Here is a 12935-nt window from a genome sequence, read left to right as displayed (position 1 = left end):
CCTGCTCTTGTAGCCACAGTATTTATATGGCTAGTCCAGTTCAGTTTCTGGTCAATGGTTAACCCCCAGGGTGTTGATAGTGGGGGAATTCAGAGATGGTAATGCCATTTAATGTCAAGGGGCGATGGTTAGATTCTCTCTTGTTGGAGATGGTCATTACCTGGCACTTGTGTGACGTGAATGTTACTTGCCACTTGTCAGCCCAAGCCTGGATATTGTCCAGGTCTTGCTGCATTTGGACATGGACTGCTTCAGTATCTGAGGAGTCATGAATGGTGCTGAACATTGTGCAATCATCAGCGAACATCCCCACTTCTGACCTTATGATGGAAGGAAGGTCATTGATGAAATGGCTGAAGATGATTGGGTGTCGAACACTACCCTGAGGAACTCCTTCAGTGATGTCCTGTAGGATTGACCTCCAACAAAGACACCATCTTCCCTTATGCTAGGAATTACTCCAACCAGTGGAGAGTTTTCCCCCTGATTCCCATTGACTCCAGTTTTGCTAGGGCTTCTTGATGCCAAACTCGGTCAAATGCTGCCTTGATGTCAAAGGCAGTCACTCTCACCTCAACTTGGGTGTTTAGCTCTTTTGTGCATGTTTGAACCAAGGCTGTAATGAGGTCAGGAGCTGAGTGACCCTGGTGGAACCCAAATTGAGCGTCAGTGAGCAGGTTATTGCTAAGCAAGTGCCACTTGTTCGCACTGTTAATGATCCCTTCCATCACTTTACTGATGATGGAGAGTAGACTGATGGGATGGTAAATGGCTGGGTTGTATTTGTTCTGCTTTTTGTGTACAGGACATAGCTGGGCAACTTTCCACATAGCCGGGTAGATGCCAGTGTTGTGGCTGTGCTGGAACAGCTTGGCTAGAGGCGCGGCAACTCCTGGAGCACAAGTCTTCAGTACTATTGCTGGAATGTTATCAGAGCCCATAGCCTTTGCAGTATCCAGTACCTTCAGCCATTTCTTGGTATCACGTGGCGTGAATCAAATTGGCTGAAGACTGGCATATGTGATACTGAGAATCTCTGGAGGAGGCCAAGATGGATTATCCACTCGGCACTGCTGCTTGAAGATTGTTGCAAATGCTTCTACTTATCTTTTGCAGGGAGGAAAAGGGCGGTATGGAAGGGGAGGAGTCGATACGGCGAGAAAACCCGCCATTGCGGCCGGCGGGTAAAACGTCGTTTTTCACTCCCGCTACTGCACTTAGTGCAATTCTGGGATGATCCCACCCACTGTCTCACAAAATCTACCCCTGTATGTCAGGCAGGCTTACCACTAGATCAAAACAATGAAATTACAGAACTAATTGCAATAATGACTGCACTCTAAATCCATTAACAAGACAACACCTAGGTTTCAGCAGAAGCGGCATCATTCAGCTTCAGAATTACTCCAGGCAATTGAAGCAGAGACAGTTGCCTAGACAGCGGTGAACAGTGTGATGCACATCAGTGGCATGGCAATCAAGTCAATATAAAGAAGTTAAGTTTTTGAGAGAAAAGGGAAAAACATTGCCTGTACTTTTTCCATTGCCTATAACATAACACACTCAGAACACAGCAGTTGCATTTTAAGGTTAATTGACTCAATATTTCCTACTGAGCAAAACTGAACAAAATGTTAATTGGCATTGAAGACACAGCAGCTATTAGAAGAGGCCCACAAATCCCAGCAACTGTTCTGAAAGCAAATCCCTCATTAATTGCTGTCTTTGGTAGGAGTTCAAAATGAGATCTTTGCTGGTTTATTTAGTAGTGGCATAGTTAGGTTTCATATAGTCCACTGAGCCAACATTGATTTTTGCATTATAATAGCATGGAATTCTGTTGTTATCTCTACAGAGATTATAATTGTTTCTTTTGTACTTTATATGAAAATGTTCTATGGGTTTCTATCTGCACTGCACTGAAGGCCAAATAATTACAGCCATTAAATAATCTATATGTTTTTTCCAACCCAGACTTGTTGGCTGCAAATTTCATGAATGATGTAACAGTCTGTAAAATTGACATCACATTTTGTAACAGTTTAAAGGGAGGGGTACTCACAGTAATGATCATGAAGTTTATAATGAATGTAACATCTTATATATTGAATGGATTGTGTAGACTATACTGAGCCACTATGCGCTAAAGTCTGCAACTGCAATAATTTGTCCATGTAGAACATTTAATTGGATGTTAACATAGAATTAGAAAAGACACAGAAAATGTTTTCAAATACAATAATGCCACATATATGAATAGCGTTAACAAGTTTAAATTTTTAATTTAAAGGAAGGCTGTGTGGGTGATACTATAATGCAGATCTGTGCCAATGGTTTTTCACATGCCATGTTCCCTTGGGAGCTGCCTGGCAGACTGCAGCCTCATTTCTCATGCAACAGTGAGGGAGAGCGATTGGAAAGCAAGTCAGGACAGGCTGTTCTTCTGTACTACCTTGGGGTTAGCTTGAGTGCTAGCAGTTCTGCAAGCAGGTTACTCTCTCAAACAGATGATCCTTACCAAAAAGAACATAGGAAATATGCTGAAAGCATAAGCAGTTTGATATATGTTTACCTTTTAACAGTTAAACATTATTGTCATTAGTGATTTTGCAGTTCAGTTAAGGAGAAACAATGCTTTCTAGGGTCTGCTTTCTCCCATTTTGTGCTGAATGTGGGCAAAATTTAATGTCCCCCACCACCACCCCTAGCGGTGAGTTTGGAGGGGGAGGGGGGAACACTTTATCGGGTGGGAGAGTGTGGGCTGGGGACCCCACCACCTTCCCGTTTCCACCCTATTAATTCCAGAGCGGGAAGGCTCATGGACGGCCCGGCTGCTAATTGAGGCCCAAGTGGGCACTTAAGTGGGCAATTAATGCCCACTTAATGGCCTTGTCTGACTGCCACTGGTATACATCGAGCAGCGGGTAGGGGTGTTGCCACGCTGGGACCCTGAAGCAGTCTTCTGGGGACAGTCTGTCATTCAAGGGAACTAGGGCCTGATTGTGGGCCCCAGCATCAGGAAGGGACAGGGGTGAAGGGGGGTCCAGAATTGGACACTATCCAGTTGAGGTCAAACCAGTATTTTTAGAAAGGTCCACCATAATTTCCCTGCTTTTGTGCTCTGTGCCTCTATTTATAATGCCCAGGATCCCGTATGCCTTATTAAACATTTTTTTAACCTGCTCTGCCACCTTCAATAATTTATGCACATGTATCCTCAGGGTCCCGCTAATCCTGCACCTATTTTAGAATTATACCCTTTACTTTACACATGGCCACCTCAACTGCATTACCCTCATCAACCCTCCCTCTTACCTTATCAAAAAAACACTCAATCAAGTTAGTTCAACACAATTTGTCTTTAACAATTCCATGCTGGCTGGCTTTCGTTAATTAATCCACATTTGACCAAGTGATTGTTAGTTTTGTTCCTGATTATCATTTCTAAAAGCTTTTCCACAACTGAGGATAAACGGACTGACCTGTAATTGCTGGGTTTATCCTTGCACCTTTTTTTGAGCAAGGGTGTAAACATTTGCGATTCTCTAGTTCCCTGGCATCACCCTATATATAAGGATGATTGGAAGATTATGACCAGTATCTCTGCAATCTCTACCTTTACTTCCATCAGCATCCTCGGATGCATCTCATCTGGTCCTGGTGAGTTACCAACTTTAAGCACAGCCTCCTTTCTGATACCTCCCCTTTATCAATTTTTAGCCCATCAAGTGTCTCACCTACTGTACTTCCTTTTTCACGATGACTTTGGCAGAATCTTCTTCATGGTAAATACAGAAGCTAAGTACTCAGTTAATATTTCAGCCATGTCCTCTAGCTCCACGTGTAAATCCCCTTTTTGGTCCGCAATTGGCCCAACCTATCCTTTTAATACCTCTTATGTTTATAGAAGACCTTTGGATTCCCTAGGCACTTTTGTTAGGCAAAACCCAATAAGGGGTTAAACACGAGAGAGAATATTTTGGTATTTAAATAAGGGAGAAATAAATTATTTTGTACTTTTTTGCATGTGTCCAAACAAATGTATACCTTGTATTAATTCAGCAGAAACAACAAAGAAAAGAAAATCAAGATTGATGGTGTGAAGCTAGTTGGTATGGTAAGTACTTTAACTGTGAATCTGACAGAAGTAAAGTACTTCTCCATTTTGTTTAACCACTGTTTTATTTTGATAGCTTTTACAGAAACTCGCCTCCGTTGAGCTTAGCTCAAGAGGATGAATAACTAAATCACAGAATGTTGGGCTGAATGAGATTTAGCCCCACCTTGTGGCACAGTTGAGTACTGTCATCAACCCATTTTAAAGCAGGGTGACACCCCTACACCTTCATAATGACCTCCTTGTTCATCAAAGAACAGTGAATTGATTGAAAGCTGTGGCACTGTGTACTAGAAATGCTTAGAATAGCAGCACTTGTGCAAAAGATGATTTGTGGGGTCGTTGTCTGGCGTTGAACCTTAAAACCTGGAGCGATCAAATGATTTGTTATCTATTTGCGTCTTTGTCCCCCTTCCAATATTTCTAACTAAACTGTTCAGCGTTACACTCCACCAATGCCATGAATGTTATTCTGTGGTTTTGCCAGTTTTGATAAGAAAGAACTTACATTGGCCCTTCACATGTCTCTCAGAAATATCCCAAAGTACTTCACGCATACTGAATTACTTGGAACTGCAATCACTGTTGTTATTTATAGACAAACACATCAGCCAGGTGAGGTCCCATTAACTACGTTGGAATGCATGTCAAGTTAATCTGTTTTTGGTGGTTTTGGTTATAGAAAAATGTTGGCCAGAACATCAGGAGAACTCTATTTTACTTTGACAGCCACCCAAAGTCGCACATTGCCTTGGTTTACTATCTTACCTGAAGGACTGCACTTCCAGCAATCCTTCCTCAGTGCTGCATTGAAGTTGAAACCTTAAGTAAATTTTCAAGTACTAGTGGGATTTGAACCCACAACTTTCTGACTCCGAGGTGTAAGTGCTATTAGTTAATTCAAGCTAACAACCTTGATGAAGTACATCTCGCTATTGTAAGAGTCTTTCCAGTTTTCTGGACTAAATCAGATTAAACTCCTTTTCAGTGGTTATGGCAACTGGTAATAGACAAGCCTAGGCCTTAACTAATGACCATGTAGTTGAGAGACAGGATCTTTGGTTCTTCAGCTAGAAAGCTGCTAATTATTTTTGATGCTTTGCGAAATCTGCCATATGTAAGTCATAACATATTGTTCATGGATATAATTGTTAACTTTATATTATTAAAAGTTAGGAGATCCATAATATCTCATAGTTTGATAATAAAATATGTTAAGTGAAAATGACGTAGGCCAAGATTTTCGCGGGAGACCCCATTGACTTTTGGTGGGACCAGACGATCCCGGCGGCGGGTGGGGCTGGAAAAACCCACCCATAGTGTAGAGTCATTGGGTCAAATATATTTTACTGAAATGTTATTGTATTCAGTCTGTAGGGCATACACAACAGCTTCGACCTGTTAATACGCCTGAAATGGGAAAACACAATCCAAACAGAATATCTTGCTATGGTGAAAGTAAGTAAAAATACAAAATTGTTATTTATATAAACTGCACTTTCCCTAGCACAGTTACAAATAGAGAGAGGTAAGAGGGCTAAGTTAGAAAGAAAGATTAAAATAAACTTGAACTCTTTGTACTCGAAAGGAAGTGAACCAGAGAAATGCATATTATACTCAGTGGAATAAAAATGGTAAATTCTAAACACTATTTTAAGTTAAAACAAGATTACAGGACAAGGAGACATGGTAAAAGGAAAGTTCAGAACTAATGTCTGAAGCTGTTCTTCATACAGATGGAGTTAATATCTGAAATGATTTTCTGTCTAGGGCAGTGGAAACAAAAATTCAAGGAAGTGAAGAGGTTAGATGGTATCACAGGAGGTTTTTGGGTTTCTTTTTACGAATGAACTACTTGGATCAAGTGGCCTCTGTCATCTGGACTCAACTTAACTTTGAATGAATGCAACAGCTAGTGACAGTGTTGAGTGCAAACTCACAGTCAACACACTTGATACATGATTTATTTCATTATTCATATTACACCACCTCCCTTTGCCCTGATTTTAATTTTTTTCAGTGAAAAGGATTGAATAGTTGCTGTCTTGTTGGATAAAAATTGGTTATGGCCTGATTTTGGGTGCATAACCAATGGGGTGCTTTAATCTTCTGCACTCCCACATCCATGTGCTGCCTTGCCCCCGCCCCCTCCCCATCACTCCCTCAACCACTACCAAACCATCGGTTTGAGAGCTTTATGGTCATGATACTACTCTCTGGAATTCTTTACCACATCTTCACCTTGTTTCATCTCTTCATTCATTCAAAAAGCTCCTCAAAGCCTATCTCTTCAGCCTTTGGACACTTCCGCAAACACTCTTGCCAAATTCTACTTGATATCCAAATAGTAAAAGTACTGTATATGAGTAAATAATGTTTGACATAAATTCATCCCTAAAAATGATGTAGGAGAAAAATGTCCACAGAATTTCTGGATGTAATGATTTGATGTTATCACTTTGTGTGTAGATGGCCTCAGAAGCTGGCAAGCCAGTATGGACTATATACACCTGCCGGGAACAGAACCTTTGGAGGAGGGAGAGGACGAGGCAGGAAATTCAAGAATTCGACAGAACAGAGTGCTGCCCAAAATTCCTGGGAATAACTACACTGGTGAAAAGCTGCCTACATTGAGAAAAGCATGTGATATGAATTCTGTTCATTCACAAGTTAAAAAATACCCTTGTCAGGAGAACTCTATTGAAGACTCATTTTATGAGAGTGTTGGAACAAAATATGAAGTAGATCATATTAACCTTCAACCTGATAGGCAATCAAAATCTGAATGTGAGGCTAATGAAATGGAAGCAGCTTTAATATCTCAAAGGCAACTGGCGCAGGGTTTGAAGGAACCAGCCGTAAACATGGACACACCAGAGTATGCCTCAATTTGGAAAGTAAAGAAGAAAGAAAGGATCCCAAATCAGGAGGGTGCACGGGAAAAACAACCAAGGAGAAATGTAAAGAATGGCTGTGTATTGTTACCAGGGTCCAGTAACCATGGGGAACAATTAAGACAGAAAGGAAAATCTGTTGCCTTTTCACAGACTGAGGTATATAATTTTCCTCTTTACTTAAAATCACAAATCTATGGTTTTTCACAAATTATTTCATTTTTCCTAAATGAAAGCTTCCAATTGTACACCAAATCATCCTTTCAATGGCTATACCAAACAATGTTAAGGTGTCACAGCCATATGATGCAGTCAGGATTCTTTAATAATCATGATGTATCCTCACAGAGCATACACAATGTAACTAACACTCTTGAATTATTAAAAATCTCTGTTATATCCTCAATCTCATCCATTGGTCATGGATGATACATGACACATTCATCTCTCAGAACCATGACATTCCGTAACCAAAAGGAACATATTATTGAGTTTTTCACTAAACCTTTATGTCCCTGCTCTCAACATGGTTTTAATGTAATATTCTTAACGTAGACATATCAGGTCTAGTGAAGCATATCAAAGGTCTCTGAAACACAAACAGCATTCCTTCGCCATCTCGCTACAGACTCACCAGGGGCTGTGTTTGCCATTTCCACTACTTAATTGAAAAAATGACAACACCTATCAGAGGAATTCATACAGCAACATGCTCCTTTTACATTAGACCTTTCTCCCTTGAGCAAACTAATTCCCCTACTGTCTTTCTTATTTTTTTAATAGCCATTATCCATGGCAAGATGATTCCAATGATGTCTTGTTACTTCACATCAAATTAACTGGGAAGAAATGTCTTTCCTCCTCCATTTCCTGTAACAAGGGAGCTTTTCAAAATGCAACATGGTTTATTTAAAATTCTAGATCAGGAGTGAACCTCTGTAATCATGTAACAGCAAAAGCATACACTTCCCTGGTGATGGTGAATAAATTGAAGTGCTGATGACCCTGCGAAGATGGCAGCTCTTTGTATAGACAAAAATATTAAGATTGAACCATGGTGTATGAATCTAGTCCAACACAATCATTCACCTATTCTCCCACAGAGTGTGTGTGTATACTACCCATGTTGAAATTAAGTTAAGTTTTTAAAAATGGCCAGTGGGAAGCCTTTGCCTTCTATATTTTAAGAATTAGAATATCTTCTTAAATCTGCTGTATTGAAACAATTAAAATCTCCTCAAAACAAAGAAGCCAATTTGAGTAGCTCTAATGCATTTATATTTTAAACTTGTATTTTGCTTTTAAAAGGCAGACTTGTTTATAAATTTAATTTTTTTCCTTTTGGCATAGTGCCTTTTTTGTTAAAATGGCAATCAGATGTTGGCAGCACCCTTTAATCTGTTTTACATTCCAGAATCACAGTTCTGGGATACAAGGCAGCCTGAAGTCTATCACAGAGTGTGAAGCAGCAAAATCACTGGAAGAATGTAGGGAGGAGAGGATTGCATATGTCAATCTAACCGAAGGACAGCCAAATGCTGATAATGCCTGTTATAAGGTATGTGCACAAATAAGACAAGAACTTTTAAGAAACATTGCTGATCGTTTTGACTTAACTGAACTGAACAGCACAAACAAGTAAATTGCTTATTTTTATATTATAATTTCAATCCTTTGAAGATTTTTTGTGCAGGCAATTATATTTTACTGGCTGTATTCAATTTGATTTAATTGCTTGTCACGCTTTATCATTTTGAAAATTTGATGGATAACAGAAGTTGGGAAGCAGTGACAGGCTGATCACCAGCCCATTCTGTTGTCCTCCATTACATTTTGATCAATTTGGAAATGACAATCAAACTGTCACCTACAATTTCTCAAAATAAAATTATAAAAGCCACATAAGCCTAGAACTTACTGTTGGTGAGATTAGTGAATAAATTCTTAATACACTATTATGATATTAATTTGTTAACCACTGTAATAGAAGTATTCATCAATTTACCTTAATATTGCCTCTGCTAATATATTGGTCAGAAGAATATCATATGAACATCATTTGCTAACTTTGCAAACTAGACAGTACAGTTTCCAAACTGCTTGAGGAACATAATCTTCCTTTTATTAATTCGATGCATAAGAGCCAATTTTCCAAGTCCATGCTTCAGGGTGTTTTGCTGCTGGTCAGACAGCTCAGGAAATTATGGGATTGCTATTCTTGATTTCCATCCATTAATGGTCAGATTCACAGAAGGTAGGAGCCAGAAAGCTGAATGTGCTGACAGCAGATGAGAAACTTTGGGAGGGATGATGCACAAGCATCTGGAGTCAAAGGAGTATCAGGCATGGGCTGCAACTTCAGCCGAGTGGAGGTTCCAGAAATCAGGATGAGGAAAGGCCGTGAAGGGATTTGTAAATGAAGGCAAGGATTTTGCATTGAGTATGTTGGGACAAGAGATACAATAACACAAGAAGTAATTGATGTGTCATCACATTGTCAAGATGATAGAACAGGCTGCTAGTATTAATACACCAGTAGTCCAGAACATACTAGATTGAGAATATATGCACAAAAATGAGTAGGGTGCAAAAAGACCTATGTCAAGGTAGAGAAAGTGAGCCACTCAGAGTTCGCTATAATGTGTCGGCATTACAGGTTAGCATATTTGTTTAGCCAATCTTTTTAAATTTTGACCCCACACATCCTCCTGAAGCTGGCAGACAGAAGAATAACTTATCAGTTCCCAAGCTGAGGTGAGCAGGGAAATAGAAGTGAAAATCAGAAAGAACATGCAAATAAAATCCTTTGGTATTGTTCCTGAGCTTGTTTAAATATCAATAACCATAAAAGACAGACCAGAAAGAGGTGGTTACTAAGCAACTGAAACAGTTGGAAGATCTGATAGTCAAATAGAATACATTTGAGTGCATAAAGAAATGAAAGCGGAACTGAAGAGAATCAATTGTTCAAGTTGAAACTGGGGGGTTTTTGTGAGAAACCGGTGCGCATGATTTCAAAATGAAGAGATCATAAGTAAAATATAAAGTAAGAATTTGTTTACATTATTGGTTGTAAACAAACTCAAAGAATAGGGATTATGCCAATGGAGAGTTGAAAAGATTGCTGGTTAAGGAAAGTAAATTGTTACCTACAATTTAAGCATTAAACTTACATTTTACATTAAATTTACTCGCTTAAAGAACTAAACTGCAAATCCATTGTCATTTCTCATCAAAGGTTTAATATCAAAGAGTAAATAAAAATGTATTGACTAATTAGTTGGAACTTGCCACCTCATTAATCTCTTGTTACAGTTCTGCATTTATTCCTGGTTTAGCAATGGTATGACAATCTGATGGAGACTTGATGATCCTTCTGGGTAGCAATGGTAGGCAGTGTAAAGGTTGGATGACAAAATATGACCTGAAAACTCCTTTCTAAACATTCAAATTGATGTTATCACATTTTCATTTTAGGACTTCCACTGCTGCATTGTGTAACAGGGTTCCCCAAACCAGATAATCTGAATCATGTTAGGGAATGCAAGATTCCACAGCAAGTGTTGAAAAATCGTATGAGGGTACCACTGAGTGTGTGAATGTGGGATGTGTGTGGAAAAAGGAGTGATGCCAATCTAAGCAACCTGTGGGATACCAAGCCTGCCTTCATTTGAGATTATATATATTTATTTAGTATGCCAAAGCATATTTTTGTTGCTAGACTACAGCTGTTCGCAAAATGTATTTGACAACTCTCAGTAATATAGTTGGCAGGGGAAATGTATGTTTACCGCAGAAATGATTGCCTGCAGTTGTGCAGCCGTACAAACTGTACTAGAGCATTGCACTATTTTTGTAAATAAACTCTGACCTGTCTTCAAAGAAGTTCAAATTTAGGGAACTGTAAACCGAAAAAAAAATACATTTATTTAAACAGTCAAATATTGGAAACCAAATCCATCCCGCTTTTATTAGTGTCTAGTTTCTTCCCCTTGTTTCCTTCTAAGGTATTTCTTCCTTAATAGTGACTTAATGGTGACAAAAATAAATCTTTTTCCTGGTAGGCCCCTGGGAGGGAGCCAGGGTGGACAGGGAGGACCTTGACGTGGGAGATCTCTGATGGGCCCACAGGCCCCATGAAGTACATACCTACCACCTTGCCAGCCACTAGCCTGAGCAGTAAAGGCTGCCTGGCTTCATCTTCTGCCCAATGGTCTCCGCCCAGTGCGACAAAAATGCAGCTGGGCAGGAAGAGGCCCTTAAGCCGCCATTAATTGGCCCACAGGTAGATGGACCACATGGCGCCCCCTATGCTGAGTGTAAAATTGCAAGGGGTGAGCGGGTAGGTGATGGCATTGTGTTCAATTTTATGCCCTGCCCTCGTCAGTTCACCTGCCAACCCCCTCCTAGAAAGCATAAGATTCAGCCCCACATTATTTTCTAAATTATTTATTTAGAAATGGGGAAAATAAGGTTGGAGTGGATTTTTAAATCATTTCAAAACCTTACTGAAACTTTGGAACTATCAAAAGGCATTGATATACAGTGGACCATTAGGTCATGTTGTCTCCAGCATTCCTGATGTCGTACTGATCAGAAATTTAGTTCAGGAAATCGGTTAGAATATGAGAGATGTCCTTGATCAACTGTACCTCCATTATGAACCAAATGTGCGTATCTTTTGAACTCAGAACAGTGCCAGTTGGTTTGGGCGGCATATTAATCTGCAAATCTACTTGGCATGCAGATTAAAGCTCAAGTAATATGCTCGTCTTTCATAAATGATCAGCTATTTACAGAATTTAGAGGATATGTGTCACAAGCATCAAGTGAGCATCTTGCCCAAATGGAAGATTTGATCTATTTGATATTTTATAAAATATTTTCAATTTTTCAATACAATGACCATAAAAATTGGGAAGTTGGTTCATGTTTCTAATCTTCCATTGTTGGGTATAGCTACTTCAGGCGTACAAATTAATATGGAAGGTTTCAGAATAAGGTTATCAAAATCTATCACATTTCAGTATTTGCCCAACTGCTAGCAACATGTATGATGGATGTTGTAGTCACCAGAACCTATATAATAAATTATTTGCAATAAATTAGGTAGAAATACAGTTAATCCGATTTGGATCAGATTACCGCACATAAATGCAACATCAATAATTGGCCCCATTTCATGCTCAATTCCTTCCCCTAGCCTTGAGATTCTAATCACAACTCCATCTGACCACAATTTGTGCCATCAAACTAGCTTTCAATCACAGAACCTTACATCTCAGATCACAGGAGGCTGCAGAATCCAAACAAGCAACTTGTTCTATTGACTGAAGCAACAAAAAGCATGTGACGGGACAAAGATTCACCACCAGACCCCCTCTTCCCTCATGATATCTCCTTCTTGACACCATAATTCACATTCAGCACCTTCAAGGCCTCATGGAAAGGGTCAAGTGTTGTTGGTGCCAAAGGAAGAGATAAATGAGTAAATCCTATTGCAGTTTTAACTATTTATGAAAACTAAAGGAAATGTTTACTCAAAAATGTCTTGCTTAACCTGTGTAGCACCATATGCTATAAAATTTGCCTTTTCAGCGATCTTGTAAATAGGGCCCTAGCTATTTGCTTACCTTGCAAGCTTGATAGAGAAATAGGGAACATCAAAGCTAGCCTGTGGGACAATGGCTACCCTGATCAGATCATTGTTCACTGTGTATCGTGCAAACTCGCAAATGGGCCAACGGCTGCCACTTTCGAACCTGAAGAGTGCTTGGTCTACCACAAATTACCCTGGAAAGGCACCGTATCTCAAAAATTTGAACAACAGGTTAAGCAAGATGTTTCACACGGCTTCTATGTGCTATGTGGCTTCTGTGTATGTGGTATTTTCCACTAACAGGATGCTGCCATCAGTCCAAAAA

The 12935-nt window shown here is 39.6% G+C and overlaps 1 protein-coding gene across 3 annotated transcripts in view; it reads left to right on the top strand.

Moving 5' to 3' along the window:
• Window positions 1-12935, top strand: part of LOC144688519 (phosphoprotein associated with glycosphingolipid-enriched microdomains 1-like) — an 89147-nt gene that overhangs the window by 46251 nt on the left and 29961 nt on the right. For 2 of the 3 annotated variants that reach the window (XM_078555199.1, XM_078555197.1), the window contains exons 3-6: window positions 4063-4117; window positions 5488-5575; window positions 6587-7170; window positions 8426-8569. In XM_078555199.1, the coding sequence (XP_078411325.1) occupies window positions 4063-4117; window positions 5488-5575; window positions 6587-7170; window positions 8426-8569 (871 nt within the window). The remainder of the gene's footprint in view (window positions 1-4062; window positions 4118-5487; window positions 5576-6586; window positions 7171-8425; window positions 8570-12935) is intronic. The other variant, XM_078555198.1, reaches the window with a different exon arrangement.

This window comes from Cetorhinus maximus, chromosome 13, assembly GCF_964194155.1.
Source record: "Cetorhinus maximus chromosome 13, sCetMax3.hap1.1, whole genome shotgun sequence".
NCBI classification, from domain to species: Eukaryota; Metazoa; Chordata; class Chondrichthyes; order Lamniformes; family Cetorhinidae; genus Cetorhinus; species Cetorhinus maximus.
This window is presented reverse-complemented; position numbering and strand designations above follow the sequence as displayed.